The sequence below is a fragment of the Marmota marmota genome, unplaced genomic scaffold (assembly GCF_001458135.2).
Source record: "Marmota marmota marmota unplaced genomic scaffold, marMar, whole genome shotgun sequence".
NCBI lineage: Eukaryota > Metazoa > Chordata > Mammalia > Rodentia > Sciuridae > Marmota > Marmota marmota.
The window spans coordinates 14863022-14879455 of record NW_025999960.1 but is presented as its reverse complement, the minus strand read 5'-3'; the positions used below and the strand labels follow the sequence as shown (position 1 = coordinate 14879455).

Here is a 16434-nt window from a genome sequence, read left to right as displayed (position 1 = left end):
ATGAGACCAAAGAAACAAAGTGAGCATATGATTTGGGGTAAAAAAAAGCTCAGGGGAGGAATTAAGTAGGGGGAACTAGGAAGAAGCAGCAACAAAAATGAGATAACCCAGATCCCAAAGGGCAAGAAAATGAGGAAGCCAGGGTCCTATCTGGAATGTTAAGAAAACAGGTGCCTCAGCTCAGGAGATACCATCCTTCCTGGAGGCTTTTGGAGTCCAATGTGTTGGCTCATTTTGAGTTGTCCTAATAACGGATTGTTCAGCACTCACCCAGTTGCGGGATATTATAGTAACCCAGTTACTCCTAAACCTGGGGTAGTTCCACACAATGAACTAACCCATTTGTGAAAAACTAGTCTACTCCTGGAACCTGATCGTTAGTTTGTCTAGTTGTAAAGTGTAACGACTAATAATTTCTGTAAAACGGACAGACTAATAATCTCTCAGAATTTTCGTAAAAACGCTCTTTTAACTACCGTTACTTCATTATGTGCTAGCATTAACTAAGGAAGCTCTAAATTACTTCGCTATAAGCCACCGGTCAGGATAATCATTAACTGTAGAGGACCAGCGCATTCGAAAAAGACTGTGCGGCGGGCTACACGCCCACAGAAATCTCTTCTTCCCCAGACTCAAAGCTTTGACGGACCACATTGCCCAGCAGACCTCGCAGCCCGGCCGGCGCGCGCACCGTGCGTTCTGGGATTAGTAGTTCCCGACCTCACTGCCTGCCTGAGCCGAGCAGGCCCGGGGACTCGCCTTCCCAGCTTGCCGCGCGCCCGGGGTGCTCCTCGGCGACCAGGAAATGGGAAAGATGGCGACGGCTCAGCGACGTTGAGGCCGCGTTAGGCGGTTCAGAGACAGGGTGGTGAGTCCTGGGCGGTGGAGGCGGTCTCCACGGTCTTGCAGAGAGGGCAAGAGTGGGGTCCACTACTGTAGCCCCTGCTTCCGGGACGAGGCGGGAAAGAATGCTTTAGCGAAAGGGCACGAGCCCGGGAAGCTCTGGCGGGCAGGAGTGTAGGGGCGCGGGCCCCAGGGGTAGTGTTGGCTGCTGAGGGCTCACTCCCACGTCTCTGGACGATGTTATGAACCTAGACCTTTGCCCATGGGTACAGCGCCTGTGATATCCCTACTCCGACCTGTTCATGTTTCAAATAGCCCGTGCTCCTGCCAAACTGTAACTCGTTTACTCCCCAAACCAGTCCATACCTTCCCGCCTCTGCACTGCCTGTATTATTTCTTTTGAGGGGAATTGCTTCTTTTCCGCGCCCGCAATTACACATCCTCAGATTCTGCCTATACGTAAAGGCTCAAAAGCCACCTACTCTGTGGAGCCTTCTAAATCCCTTTTTACAAATGAAAGGAAAAACTGCTGCTTTTGAACTCCTGTAATACTTCATCTGAGCCTTCATCTTGGTATATGTCTCATGGCCTCTGTTGTTCTAAAAGCTTCCTGTGGACAGAATTTCATTTGTAACTCACACAGCGCCTTGCACTGACCCTTGCTTATGGTACACGCTCGATAAATACTTAGATGAATGAAAAAAAAAATCTGCCTTTTGCTTTACAAGAACAGAGGAACTCAAAGGTGTGGAGATTTAAGAGGAAGGCTGCTGGGAAGCATAGCCAGAGGTGGCCTGGTTATCTGTAATAAAAGTTGTCTATATTTATTCTCACTTTTCACTCGCTTCCAAATTCACTAGTCATGCTTATGCTCCCTCCTTGCCTTGAAACAGCTTTTGTCAAGGTCGCCAATAATTTCCATTTTTTCAAGTGTAATGGTTGCTTCTTTACTCCACTTGAATGGTACCTGACACAGTTGACCACAACCTCCTTTGGTTTCTGTATTGCTACAGTTTCCTTATATATATATTTTTTTCTTACTGGCTGCTGCTGCTTTCTCCTGTGTGTGTGTGTGTACACCCATGCGCATGTAATTTTTAAAAAATGTTTTCCATCTGTGGTTGGTGGAATCCACGGATGTAGAACCTTGGAGGGATATAGAGGGCTGACTGTACTGTAATAGCATTCTCAATGATTTTATATGTAAAAGTTACCAAAAGTAATTCCCAATGTAAAATTGGATCTTGTCACATCCTGTTTAAAGCCATTCTAAGGTTTCCATTGCAGTTAACTTGAAATTCAAGTTTCTTTGCCCTGTCCTAACTCATTTTCATGATTTACTCCTGCCTCCCTCACTGGACTCATTTCTAGTCAACCCCCTCACACACACACACCTCCTCAGTCCCATCAGTCATACAAATCTTTTTAAACCTGTCCCAGAGTTTAGTACTTGCTGTCTCTTCTATCTAATAAGTTCTTTTCCCTGATCTTTGCATGGCTCTTTCTCTTCCATCATTCAGGTTTTAGCTTAAATGTCAATCAACTAAAGTTATTTTTCCCTTTTGGGGCAGTGGCACACACCTGTAATCCCAGCTACTCAGGAGGCTGAGGCAGGAGGATGGCAAGTTCTAGATCAGTTTGGGGCAGCTTAACTAGACACTGTCTCAAAATTAAAAAGACTGGGAATGTAATTCTCTTACAGAATACCTCTGGGTTTAATTTGCAGTATCCAGAAAGGTGGAGGTAAGGTGGCTCCCCATCATATCACCCTGTATTATTGATTTCATTAGCTCTTACTACTATTTGAAATTCTCTCTACTAGAATTTAACTTTTGTGAAGTCACAGGTTTTGTGTTGTTTACTACTCTATCTGGCACCTACTAAGAACTCAATGAATATTTGTTGAAAGAATGAATAAGGTCCAGGATACTTTCTTTTGTATTTTCTTACGAGTTATAAGAGGAAGAAATATAAGTATTTCTGTGTGATATGTGTGATGTGCAGATATAGAACAATATTTTTAAAGATAAAATGGGTTGCCTGCACTTTTTGAAAGTACTACTTGTTCATTTTTGTTTTCTTATTCTTACACATTTTCCTTTTTTTCAGACTATGTGGCAAGGAATGGCATAGGAAAGGAGGATTGTGCACTGAAGCTTAGGGAATTGATATTCTAGCTGGACCATTTGGATGATAAGTTCTGAGAAATGTATCCCAAGTCTTAGGGATGATGATTGTATTGATGATGATGGGGTAGAAGCAGATTCAGACTTGATGTCATTTTGGCTCCTGAATGAATTGGATTTTGTAGTCAAAGAAACAGTATAGCATGGTGTTCAGTGTCCCCCAGATAGGAGGGTAACAGATCAAATTCCTGCTCAAACCTTTCATGAGACTGGATAATGTAGATAATCAAGGCTGTGAGAATCTGAGGAGGGGATGTCAGTTGGGACTTCTAGTTTTGGGTACTTTTTTTGTGTGTGTGGTGCCGGGGATCAAACCCAGGTCCTTGTACACGTGAGGCAAGCTCTCTACCAACTGAGCTATGACCCCCCCCAACCCTAGTTTTTGGTACTTTTTTTTTTTAAAGAGAGAGAGAGAATTTTTTAAATTAATATTTATTTTTTAGTTTTCGGCGGACACAACATCTTTATTTGTATGTGGTGCTGAGGACCGAACCCAGCGACACGCGCATGCCAGGCGAGTGCGCTACCATTTGAGTCGCATCCCCAGCCCCAAGTTTTTGGTACTTTTTAATGTTTAATTTTGAATCTATGAATTATAGATTCATGGGAAGTTGAGGAAAAATGTGTATGTAGGTCCTGTATACCCTATACCAAATCTCTCTAGTTAAAAGTGGTGGTACATTTCTTTAAATCTTTATACAAGTCTGATCATTCCTGCCCGACCCCTCTTTATTTAAGTGGTACTAGGAATTGAGCCCAGGGCCACTAGCACTGAGCTAAACCCAAACCTGAGACAGGATCTTAGTATGTTTCTTAGTCTGGCTTCAAACTTGTAATCCTAATGCTTCAGCCTCCTGAGTTGCTGGGATTAGAAGTGTGTACTACTGTATCCAGCTTTGTTTTTTCTTTTATTTATTTATTTTGATACCAGGGATTGAACCAGGGGGCTTAACCACTGAGCCACATCCCCCAGCATAGTTTCCCCACCCTCTTTTGCAATAGGGTCTCGCTACATTGCTTAGGGACTTGCTAAATTGCTGAGGCTGGCCTCAAACTTATGATCCTCCTGCCTCAGCCTCCCGAGTTGCTGGGATTACAGACATGCACCACCATGCCCAGCTGATCTCCTTTTAGGTTTTGTTTGTGCTGTTTATAATGTAAATCTCAAAGTTGAACTTTTCTCTTTTGAGCTCAAGATAGTTTATCTCCCTTAGATATATATATTGACTAATCCTGGCAGGCTAGCATACATAATATCCTCCTAAGATAAGCAATATGGGATATTTCTAGAAATTGTGGTACACTATTTATTCACCAACACATCTTTTTTTTTTTTTTTTTTGAGAAAAAGGAAAAAGGTTTATTGCTTTGCTAGCAAAGGAGAAACACAGGGGATTCCTGTCCCAAAGGCTGTGAATCTCATCAACACATCTTTTAATACTCTTAAAGTCTATTGAAATATGGTATACTCATTGTACATATTTAGAAGTGAATGTATAAAAAGGAATCCCAGCTACTTGGGAAGTGAGGTGGGAAGATCTCACGTTCAAGGCCAGCCTGGCAACTTACCAAGACCCTTACTCAAAATAAAAAATAAAAAGGACTGAGGATGTAGCTCAGCCCCCTTAGGTTCAATCCCCAGTACGCCTCAAAAACTAAAATAAAAATCCCAGAGTACAGTTTAGTGTGTAAGAATGGGCCTCTGGAGCCAAACTGTTTCTGTGTCCTCAGGTAAGTTAGTTTATATACCTGAACTTCAGTTTCTTCATCTCTAAAGTAGGCAGACTATTATATCTACCTCAGGGTTGTTTTGAGATTTGAGTGAATTATGTGTAATAACCCCTACTCTTGCCTACAACAGATGGCAGGAGAACTGGCTGATAAAAAGGACCGAGATGCATCACCTTCCAAGGAGGAAAGGAAGCGATCACGGACTCCTGACAGAGAGCGGGATAGAGACCGGGACCGGAAGTCCTCCCCATCTAAAGATAGGAAGCGACATCGTTCAAGGGATAGACGTCGAGGAGGCAGCCGCTCCCGCTCTCGTTCCCGTTCTAAGTCTACAGAGAGGTGAAGTGACTTTGCATGTCTGTTGCATGAGAAGGGAGGATACATTTCAAACTTCTTTCTTGGTTCCTTCAGTGCCTCTAGTATTAGACATCTGCTTTTTCTACATTAGTGTACTGCTATCCCAGTTGGACCTGCAAGTGTTTTCAGTTTTGTTCAGCTCTCAGAGGTTGAAAGGGAGCTTGTAAGATGAAAGTCCACATAATCAAGGAAGATAGTTAACATGTTTGCATAGTTGTCCATGGTCTGTCATTGTCATCATTTTTACTTAGCATTGCAACTCTTATCTGTGAGATATTCTTCGAATTCTGTTGTTATTGCCCTGGGAAATATATTCCACAATTTGTAACAATCACTTCGGAGAGGAAGGTGCAGTTCTTGGTACAGAACCTTATCAGGGCAATAGTGAAGTAAGATACTCTGGAAATATCAAGTGATTTCTTAAGTTTGCTGTATTCCAGAGAACGACGGCACAAAGAACGAGAACGAGATAAGGACCGAGATCGGAATAAGAAGGACCGCGATCGAGACAAGGATGGGCACAGACGAGACAAGGACCGTAAACGATCCAGGTACCTTAGGGAATGAGAGTGGGTTTTATGGGGGTGTGCTCATCTCTTCCTTTCTGCATCTCAGTTATCTCAGCTTCATAGGAAAATTAATTTCTCTTAGCAGATTTTGTTGGTAGTTATTGCAGAATTGTCTTTCTAGAAAGTATGTGTTTTCTTTAGAAAGTATAATGGTTAGTAAAGTCACATTTTGAGGCTCAACTTGTGCTTGGAATTTAGAAATTAGTTTGAAAAGGTTATTAGCCTACAAAACACTCCTGTAGCTCCATTATATCATTCAATTTCCTACCCAGGATATACAACATATATTTGTTAAAATAGCTTAATGTCACTGGGCATGGTGGCACACTCCTGTAATCCCAGCAAGTTGGGAACTTGAGGAGAATTGCAAGTTGAGAACAGCCTCAGCAATTTAACAAAGCCCTCAGGAACTTAGCAAGACTCTGTCTCAAAATAAAAAATAAGGGCTGCTGGGCTGGGGTTATAGCTCAGTGGTAGAGCACTTGCCCCAGCATGTGTGAGGCACTGGGTTTGATTCTTAGCACCACATATAAATAAATAAAAATAAAGGTTCATCAAGAACTAAAAAAAAAAAAGGAGCGGGTGCTGGGGATGTGGCTCACGGATTCAGGGCCTTTCGGTTAAATCTCCAGTGGTCCCCCTCCCTGCCCCATAGCCTAATGTTATGGGGCATGGTGGCACACACCCCTAATCCCAGCTACTTGGGAGACTGAGGCACAAAGATCACAAATTTGAGGCCACTCTGGGCGTTTTAGTTAGCGTTTTGCTGCTGTGACCAAAAGATCTGACAAGAACAGTTACAGGAGGAAAAGTTTATTTGGGAGCTCACAGTTTCAGAGGTCTCAGTTGATAGATGACTGATTCCATTTCTTGGAGCTTTGACTGCAGCAGAATATGGCAGAAGTGTGTGGTAGAGGAAAGCAGCTGGGAACTTGGCTCCAGGAAGCAGAGAGAGAGCTCTGCTCAGTAAGGACAAAATGTATACCCCAAAGGCAGATTCCCAGGGACCCATCTCCTCCAGCCACATCCTCTCTGCCTACAGTTACCACCTGGTTAGTCCCTACCAGGGGATTAGGTTAAGAATTAACGTAGGGCTAGGGATGTGGCTCAAGAGGTAGCGCGCTCGCCTGTCATGAGTGGGGCACTGGGTTCGATCCTCAACATCACATAAAAATAAAAAAAACAGGGGCTCCGGATGTGGCTCAAGCGGTAGCATGCTCGCCTGGCATGCATGCGGCCTGGGTTCGATCCTCAGCACCACATACAAATAAAGATGTTGTGTCTGCCGAAAACTAAAAAATAAATATTAAAAAAAAAAATTTTCTCTCTCTCTCTCTAAAAAAATAAAAAAATAAAGATATTGTGTCCACCTAAAACCAAAAAATAAATATTTTTTTAAAAAGAATTAACCTAATTAGGTTAGGTTAGGAATTGCATGACCCAGTCATTTCACCTCTAAACTTTATTGCATTGTCTCACACATGAACTCTTGGAGGACACCTCATATCAAACCCATAACACTGGACAACTTCGAAAGACCCTGTCTCAAAATAAAAAAAAGGATTAGGGATGTAACTCAGTGATAAAGCACCCCTGAGTTCAATCCCTAGTACCTAAATGAATAGAATAGAATAGCTTAATGTCCCAGTGTTTTGATCTCTTTCCTTTGGAAACTTTCTATGTAAAGTTCTTATCAGACCCTGGATAAGGCAAAGGACAGAATACTTAAAACAGAAACTCAGTGGGATTGTTTGAGATCTCTTGTAGATTAAGCATGTAGCAGGCGTGGGGAAAGGCTTGCTGGCGTAGATAGTAGGGAAAGATGCTGAGTGCTGGATATAAATGGTAGTATTTTCTTGGCTTGTAGGGGTTGCCAGGTAGGCTCAATTCATTGTGTATTATAAAATTAAGAGTTTTTTCTTTTCTTTTTTTTCCCTGAGTGCAACTGCTTTATTTTGTGGTGCTGGGGATTGAACCCAAGACCTTGTGTATGTGTTTACCACTGAGCTATACCCCCGGAGCTGGAGAAAACATTTTTGACATTAATAGAGAAGGCCCACTTCCCAGAAGACATTGGTTTCAGAAAAGGAGATTCAGGTAGAATAGGGCTAAGAAAATGCCATAATTAGATATCAGAGTAGGCAGAGGGGGACCTTGCCTGCCAAGAGAGCCTTAGGACATGATGGATAACCATGGGCTAGGCCATCTTGTTGAGTTATGAGGAAACTTCCTTCATCCTCTTGGGGCTCAGTCTATATCTCATCCAGGAACTAGAGTAAGACAGTGATATAGACTTTCTTGTTCTTTTTCCTTAAAGTTTATCGCCTGGCCGAGGAAAAGATTTTAAATCTCGGAAGGACAGAGACTCTAAAAAGGATGAAGATGATGAGCATGGTGATAAGAAGCCTAAGGTAAAAAAGAAATAATTTTTTCGTCTTCCTGCAAAGTGTAGCCCTGCTTTGTTGGTCCAATGGAAGAGAGCTTCTATGGAATGAAGTCCTGTGTTTTGTCTTCAGGCCCAGCCACTATCTCTGGAGGAACTTTTAGCCAAGAAAAAGGCTGAGGAAGAAGCTGAGGCTAAGGTAAAAACTTTGGGGTCTCTATTAGCATACTCTGGGTGACATAACAAAATACCATAGTCTGGGTAGCTTTAATAATAGACATTATTTTGAACTGGGTTAAAGTTGTGTTGGGGACCGGGGTTGTGGCTCAGTGGTAGAGCACTTGCCGAGCATATGTGAGGCACTGGGTTTGATCCTAGCACCACATAAAAATAAGCAAAATAAAGGTATTGTGTCCGTCTACAACTAAAATAGTATTAAAAAACAAAAACAAAAACAAAAAAAACTGGGTTAGGTGGTTCATACCAGTAATCCCAGCCACTTAGGAGACCAAGGAAGGAAGATTAAAAGTTTGAGGCCTGCCTGGGCAACTTAATGAGATATTGTCTCAAAAAATAAAATAAAAGGGCTGGAGATGTAACTCATTGGTACAGTACTTGAGTAACATATGTGAGAACTTGGGTTTAGTCTCCAGAACTGAAAACAAGAAGATGATGATGATAAGAAGACGAAACCTCAAATTTCACAATTTCAAATAAAAAGATTTTAAAAAGAAGTCCAAGGTCAGGATATCAGTAGAGTTATTTCTTCTGAAGCCCCTCTTCTGGCTGTGGATTTTTTTTTTCTCTGTAGTCACATGGTCATCTCTTTGTGCACATGTGTCCCTGGTGTCTCTGTGTGTTCAAATTTCTTCTTTTTATAAGGTCCCCAGTCCTATTGGATTAGGTGGCCTAATCCTACCTTGGTGGTCTCATTTTAATTTGATTTCTTCTTTAAAGGTCCTGATCTAAATACAGCCAAATCCTGAGGTACTGCGGATTAGGAATTTAACATGTGAATTTGGGAGTGTACATAGTTCAGCCCATAACAGGATCCTAGGCCTATTTGTTTTCCTTAATAGGCTTAATGCCTTTGCAAATATTTTGGGGGGATTCCATGTAGTCTTCCGAGCAGTAATGTGATTGTTCCCTGCTCCCAGATCACAGTTCCCTCTTTATTTTATTTTTTTGTGGTGCTGGGGACTGAAACCAGGAGCTTAGATGCTATAGCCAAGTGTGCTCTACCACTGAGCCATATCCCCCACTCTTTGTTTTGTAGCCTAAGTTCCTCTCCAAAGCAGAGCGGGAAGCTGAAGCTCTAAAGCGACGGCAGCAGGAAGTGGAAGAGCGGCAGAGAATGCTTGAAGAAGAAAGGAAGAAAAGGAAACAGTTCCAAGACTTGGGCAGGAAGATGTTGGGTTTGTTTTTCTATCCTGTGTGGAAAGGGTGGGATAGGATTATGGTGTCACTTAGAAAGAGAGAAACCTGTTTGCTCCAGAATTTGGAAGAGGGAAGGATGGTGGAAATTTATGAGAAAAATATCTTTTTTATTAGATCTCCCTTGTATCATAAGTCTATTTCTTTTTCTTCATTTGGTATTGTCTGGATTCCCTCCATTCCCTTTCCTTTTTACTTCCACTGAATTCTTCTGCAACTTTTCTTTCTTTGGTCTGCAGAAGACCCTCAGGAAAGGGAACGCCGGGAACGAAGGGAGAGAATGGAGCGGGAGACCAATGGAAATGAGGATGAGGAAGGTCGTCAGAAGATCCGGGAAGAGAAGGATAAGAGCAAGGAACTGCACGCTATTAAGGTGCAGGCCTTGGCTTCATCTACACACACACACGAAGAACAGTTATTTGGCCATTCTGGCCTCTGTATGTGAGAGTTGAGCCTTGAAATTGACTGGGTTTTGTGCTGTCCGGGCAGGAACGTTACCTGGGTGGCATCAAAAAGCGGCGTCGAACAAGGCATCTCAATGATCGCAAGTTTGTCTTTGAGTGGGATGCATCTGAGGACACATCCATCGATTACAACCCCCTGTGAGTAGCTTTGGCCTGAGTCCCTTGTCTTCGACACTAGGCAGCCCTAGAGAGAGAGAGAGAGAGAGAGAGAGAGAGAGAGAGAGAGAGCTAGTGGTGACAGAGGTAGATAAAAAGTAAGATAAAACTGGGATGGGAAAATTGGTAATACTCAACCAGCTCTGGGAGAGGAAAGATGCTGGTCAGGGAGAACTGATGCATATTGACAGTCTATCTTTACCCTCTGCTGCTACAATAGCTCCTCCTTTTTTTTTCTTCCTATCTCAATTCTAGATACAAAGAACGGCACCAGGTGCAGTTGTTGGGGCGAGGCTTCATTGCAGGCATTGACCTAAAGCAGCAGAAACGAGAGCAGTCACGTTTCTATGGAGACCTAATGGAGAAGAGGCGAACACTGGAAGAAAAGGAGCAGGAGGAGTGAGTAGTTGAGGTGGTTGGACAGAGCCCAGGGTTTCTCCAGAAAGGAGGTAGAAGTTACTGATTCCATTTAATCCTTGCATTCTGCTCCAGAGCAAGACTCCGAAAACTTCGAAAGAAAGAAGCCAAACAGCGCTGGGATGATCGTCATTGGTCGCAGAAGAAGTTAGATGAGATGACAGACAGGGACTGGCGGATCTTCCGTGAGGACTATAGCATTACCACCAAAGGTGGCAAAATCCCTAATCCCATTCGATCCTGGAAAGACTCTTCTCTGCCCCCACACATCTTGGAGGTCATTGATAAATGTGGCTATAAGGTAAGAAGGGACAATTGACCCAGGAGACCAGCCATGTTCCTACAATCTTAATTTGGGAATAGAGAATTTTGTTCCTTGATTATTTGGTATCTTCTCTGCCCTTGGGCACCAAAATGACCCTATCTGTCACTTTCTGGTGGAAGTATTGGCCATTTAGGGATTGTGTTTCTTTTTGTGCCCCTTTCCTGTGAATTGTACTGTGTCCACCCAAATACATTGTGCTGGCACATTGCCTGCTATGTTAGCAGTAGCTTGGGTAGTACATGCACCCATTATTCTTTCTTTGGGTCACTGCAGGAACCAACCCCTATCCAGCGCCAGGCAATTCCAATTGGGTTACAAAATCGTGACATCATTGGTGTGGCTGAGACTGGCAGTGGTAAAACTGCAGCCTTCCTCATCCCGTTGCTGGTCTGGATCACCACACTTCCCAAAATTGACAGGTAAGTTCAGCTGGCTTCAGTTGGAGTGAGTTTGGATTGGTAGGAGAAGTGAAAATTGTAATGTTTGTTGAGGTTTTTGTGGGTTTTTTGTTGTTGTTGTTTTATTGTGTTTTTGCAGTGCTGGGGATTGAACCCAGGGCCTTGCATGTGCTAGGCAAGTGCTCTAGTACTGAGCTACATCCCAGTCCCTGGTGTTGTCTTTCTAAGTCTATAATCAGAAGCTGCCTTCTTTATTTTGGGTTGGATATGAGTGAATAATTGGATCACGATATCAAACAAGTATATGCTTGTTGCTGGCAAGGATCAATCAAATTTATTATTCTGGAGTCTTTAATTTTTTTTTTAATTTCTTTTTTTTTTTTTATGTCAAACCCAGTGCCTTTCATGTGCTAGGCAAGCATTCTACCACTGAGACACCACCCCAGCCCTGGAGTCTTTAATTTTTAAGTGGGATCCCTACATTCTTTTCCCACAAGCCTCCCTATTCCCATAGTTAGCCTTAAAAGTGATTTTGTCTTGCTCCTATTGTGGTTGAATAAGAACCAAAGCTCATGAAGCTGTGGGACACCCCATTTACCACAGGATCGAAGAGTCAGACCAGGGCCCTTATGCCATCATCCTGGCTCCTACTCGTGAGTTGGCTCAGCAGATTGAGGAAGAGACCATCAAATTTGGGAAGCCGCTAGGCATCCGCACTGTGGCTGTCATTGGTGGTATCTCCAGAGAAGACCAGGGCTTCAGGCTGCGCATGGGTTGTGAGGTTTGTTTCCCTTGCCAGCAGCCACCTGCTGTTTGGGAAGGCTCTCTCTCTCGGGCATTTGTTTCTAGTTTCTGGAATAGATGTGCAGTAAAATGAAAAAAGGGACTAGTTTATGTATATGTACTACTTATTCAGATCTTATGCACCATGGGTCATACTGCACGTAATGCATAAATATTAGCTTATTAATTCTCACAACAAACATGAAAACAGGGAGTGGGATCACCATTTTATAAATGAAGCTGAGACCTGGGTTAATAAATTGCCTGAAGTCCCACATAGCTGGCTAGCAGCAGACAAAGTGGAGGTTCATATCCAAAGCCTGTGCTCTTACTACTTTGCCAGCCCACATCATTGACTTTGCATGTTACCTTCCTGTCAGGAAAGAGGATGTGAGCCTTTTAGAAATCGGTAGGAATTGAGTTGTGCAAACTTCTCAGTGGCATCTCTTCATGCAGCCACTTTCAAATATTAGTCTCTCTCCTATATAGAAAGTTCTTTCTGATTTTTGCCTTCTCTATCTAATCTCTGTCTTACTTTAGAGACCCCATTTATTTATTCCTGAGGTAGCAAAAATTATTTCATATACGTTCTTAGGAATTTTTATACTGCCAAACTCATCTAGAGGTTGGGTTCCAAGTTCCTTAGCACTGGGGGTCTGTTACTCAACTGGGTGGATAGTTCACATCAGAGAAAAGAAGGGGTTTGCCTTCTGGGGCCGTATATAATTACAGAATACTCCCTAGATCGTGATCGCTACCCCGGGACGTCTGATTGATGTACTGGAAAACCGTTACCTAGTGTTGAGCCGCTGTACCTATGTGGTTCTGGATGAGGCAGATAGGATGATTGACATGGGCTTTGAGCCAGATGTCCAGAAGATCCTGGAGCACATGCCTGTCAGCAACCAGAAACCAGACACAGATGAGGCTGAGGATCCTGAGAAGATGTTGGCCAACTTTGAGTCAGGAAAACATAAGTACCGCCAAGTAAGACTGCTTCCCTGGGTTGGGAAAAGTTGGGCAAGTTCCTACACCTGCTTGTAGACTCTTTTTGCCTTATATAGGCTCAGAGTACGTGTTTCTGGAATGATAAGGTGTGCCTAGGTACAATCCTCTGACAGTCTTTATGGCCTTTTAGCTTAGTCCTGAAAAAATTATTTCAAAAAATCATGCTACTACCCAGGACAACAGGTAGCAAATGCTCTAGCCCTTCTTGTCATTGTAGGATGTAAAGTGCCTGAATGAACAGGTATTGGGGAAAAATAGGAAAGCAAAGGACACTGTTCCTAAGGTGATAGCTATCAAACTTACAGTGGAACACATTTTAGATTCTTTTTAGTTTGTGGTGATAGTGGGATATGTGATTATATCTGCCTGGGCCCAGGGCTGAGCCTCCTGTTTTCGTAGACAGTCATGTTCACTGCCACCATGCCCCCAGCGGTGGAGCGTCTGGCCAGGAGCTATCTTCGGCGACCTGCTGTGGTATACATTGGCTCGGCAGGCAAGCCCCATGAGCGTGTGGAACAGAAGGTCTTCCTCATGTCAGAGTCAGAAAAGAGGTATGGCGACAGCTGAGCTGGGGAAACTGGTGGAGAGAGGAAGTGCTTTGAGAACTTCTTCCAATGCAGTCACTGCTGGGCAATTGTTCTGCCATGTTGAAGAGTTTGTTTTCTTTTTTAGAATGCCATTGGCATTTAAGATCCTGAAATTGGTGTTCACAGGTCAGGGTTGGGTGTTTCACTTAGAGTGGGAAATATGCATCTCATTTTTCTCCCCAGGAAAAAGCTGCTGGCAATATTGGAACAAGGCTTTGATCCACCCATCATCATTTTTGTCAATCAAAAGAAGGGTTGTGATGTGTTGGCCAAGTCCCTGGAGAAAATGGGGGTATGTTTGGCAAGGGAGAGCAGCAGTCTCTGTGGCTGCTTTTTGACACTGGGGGTGGGGGCAGTCCCTTAGGCACCTACTTTGAGTTCTCATCCTTTAACCTTTCTAACATTCAGCCAATCAGGGCCAAAATGAAAAGAATGTTTGAGGAGAACTAAGGCAGTTGCTAGGACTCCCTGTCCATTCCAGCTGCACCAGCCAAAAGCTGCTGTGGGTCTTCATCCAAGTGGGGTGTGGGCAGAAAGAGGTTTTTGAGATATATCTTTTTTTTTTTTTTTAAATATTTATTTATTCATTTATTTTTAGTTTTTCGGCAGACACAACATCTTTGTTTGTATGTGGTGCTGAGGATCGAACCCGGGCCGCACACATGCCAGGCGAGAGCGCAACCGCTTGAGCCACATCCCCAGCCCGAGATACATCTTAACAGGGTCTGAGGGTGTGGAATAGAGTTGGGTTCATGCTGTTTGTATATGTTTGGGAGTGGAGATAATAGGGTCAGGAGGCAAATATTGATAATCAGTGCCCTTGACAGGGAGAGTTTTTGTATCCTTGACCTTCAATTCTTCATCTTCCTTAAATTTCCTGATCCCTGCTTTCCACCCTAATCTCTCCTAATTCTCTGAGAACTTCTCACCTGATTCCAACCACCCAGATGCTTTGCCTTTGACCTTACTCTGTCTGCCTCTGCCACGCTCTGTTCCCTCCCATCCCTTTTTTCACTTCACCTGTTCTTTCCTCTCTTTGAATTGTATTCTTTCTCTTGCCTCCTTCCCTTTTCCTACCTGCTGTTCTCCCCAACCCTTCCCCTCCATCCCCATTCTCTTTATTTTTGTGTCTTCCCATATTCCCATTATTGTCTACCTTATCATTCTTCCAACAGTACAATGCTTGTACACTGCATGGTGGAAAAGGTCAGGAGCAGCGAGAATTTGCGCTGTCCAACCTCAAGGCTGGGGCCAAGGATATTTTGGTGGCTACAGATGTGGCTGGTCGTGGTATCGACATCCAGGATGTGTCTATGGTTGTCAACTATGATATGGCCAAAAACATTGAAGGTAAGTGCACAGGAAAGCAGCTTTAATTCAGTGTAAGGTGAGACTCTAGGTCCTTCCACTTAGGGTCAATGCTGTTCTGAGGAGCTCCCAGCTTCCAGTCTGGGTACACCAGTCCTAATGAGAAAAGCTCTTGCCCATCAGCTCGTCTGGGTTGGTTATCCTAGTACATGGAATAACACTTCTGTCTTCAGGGTTATAGAAAAGAATGGGGCTAGGTGACACTTGGTGTAGTAGGATGATCATAGTCAGCAGTGGGAGTGGGGAGACAGCAGTGGAAGGCTCTGTGGGAGCATCAGATATGGGCAGGGTAAGGTGGATTCTCTGCCCATAAAGGTTCATGGGGGATAGGAGTGGGTGCCTTTAGGAGTAGATGTTTCATACAGTGCCCACCAGGGCATCTGGCCTGGTCCCAGGGTGATATTCGTCCTGCTCCCCAGATTATATCCACCGCATTGGCCGTACGGGACGAGCAGGCAAGAGTGGTGTGGCCATCACCTTCCTCACCAAAGAGGACTCAGCTGTGTTCTATGAGCTGAAGCAAGCCATCCTGGAGAGCCCAGTGTCTTCCTGTCCCCCAGAGCTAGCCAACCACCCAGATGCTCAGCACAAGCCAGGCACCATCCTCACCAAGAAGCGCCGAGAAGAGACCATCTTTGCTTGACACAGCACTCCTCCAGTGGGTTTAAGGACATGCTGTGAAGCTGCGTGATGCCTGTTCTTTAAGACCCTCACATTCCTCTTTCCAGGTTCTCAGTCTTGGGTTATGGGAGCTTGGAAACAATCAGACTCCCTGGCTTAGACTCTAAGGTCGGAAGCCTGAGTGAGACTGCAAAACGATAGGAGGATGCTGTGGGAGGCAGGGAAAGCACAGATGTTAGGCTCAGCTTTGCCCCTTTGGGGGGTTTTCACATTGTACTGGGCCATGAACTCTTCCCAGTTTATAGGGCAACCTGCTGGCACTACCCCCAAGACTGAACACATCTGGCTGCCTGCGTTAGGATCTTCTTCGGCAAGGACTTGACAGTGTAACCATGTGCATTGCAGCGATGCTGTTGCCCTAGATAACCCAGGGGATCTGGCACCATGAGGATTGTGGACCGTGGACTCTGTCATTTTGACAGCTGTTTTCCCATTTGGCATATAAAACAAGTCAAGAGCCTTTAGAACTGTGCACAGCCCTGTGCCAAGGGGTGCTGTGCACTCTAGGCGTCCCTCCCCCAGGGAATTTTTTTAGTAGATGTGGGGACAGGGTGAGCTGGCTGTGTTCATCTTTAAGTCACTGAGTGAAATTTCTGTTTTCTATTCTCTGAGAAGATGAGTTTGTATGTTCTGAGAATAAATAATGAATATTAAGGCTGTGTCTAGTTCTAGCCAAACTCATCTCCCTAGGTTCCCTGATAATATAGGACAGGAAGGACAACATTGGGCACAGTGGGTTGTTTG

The 16434-nt window shown here is 43.9% G+C and overlaps 1 protein-coding gene across 1 annotated transcript; it reads left to right on the top strand.

The window, feature by feature from the left end:
• The first annotated feature begins 718 nt into the window (after nt 1–718).
• On the top strand, nt 719–16344 carry Ddx23 (DEAD-box helicase 23). Its single transcript, XM_015493290.2, has 17 exons — nt 719–868; nt 4891–5099; nt 5558–5668; nt 8004–8097; nt 8203–8268; nt 9346–9484; nt 9743–9876; nt 9993–10105; nt 10379–10522; nt 10616–10841; nt 11139–11284; nt 11867–12044; nt 12791–13033; nt 13454–13605; nt 13825–13933; nt 14817–14991; nt 15429–16344. The coding sequence occupies exons 2-17, from the start codon at nt 4891–4893 to the stop codon at nt 15650–15652; spliced, it is 2463 nt and encodes an 820-aa protein (XP_015348776.1). The 5' UTR covers nt 719–868; the 3' UTR covers nt 15653–16344.
• Nucleotides 16345–16434: the final 90 nt, after the last annotated feature.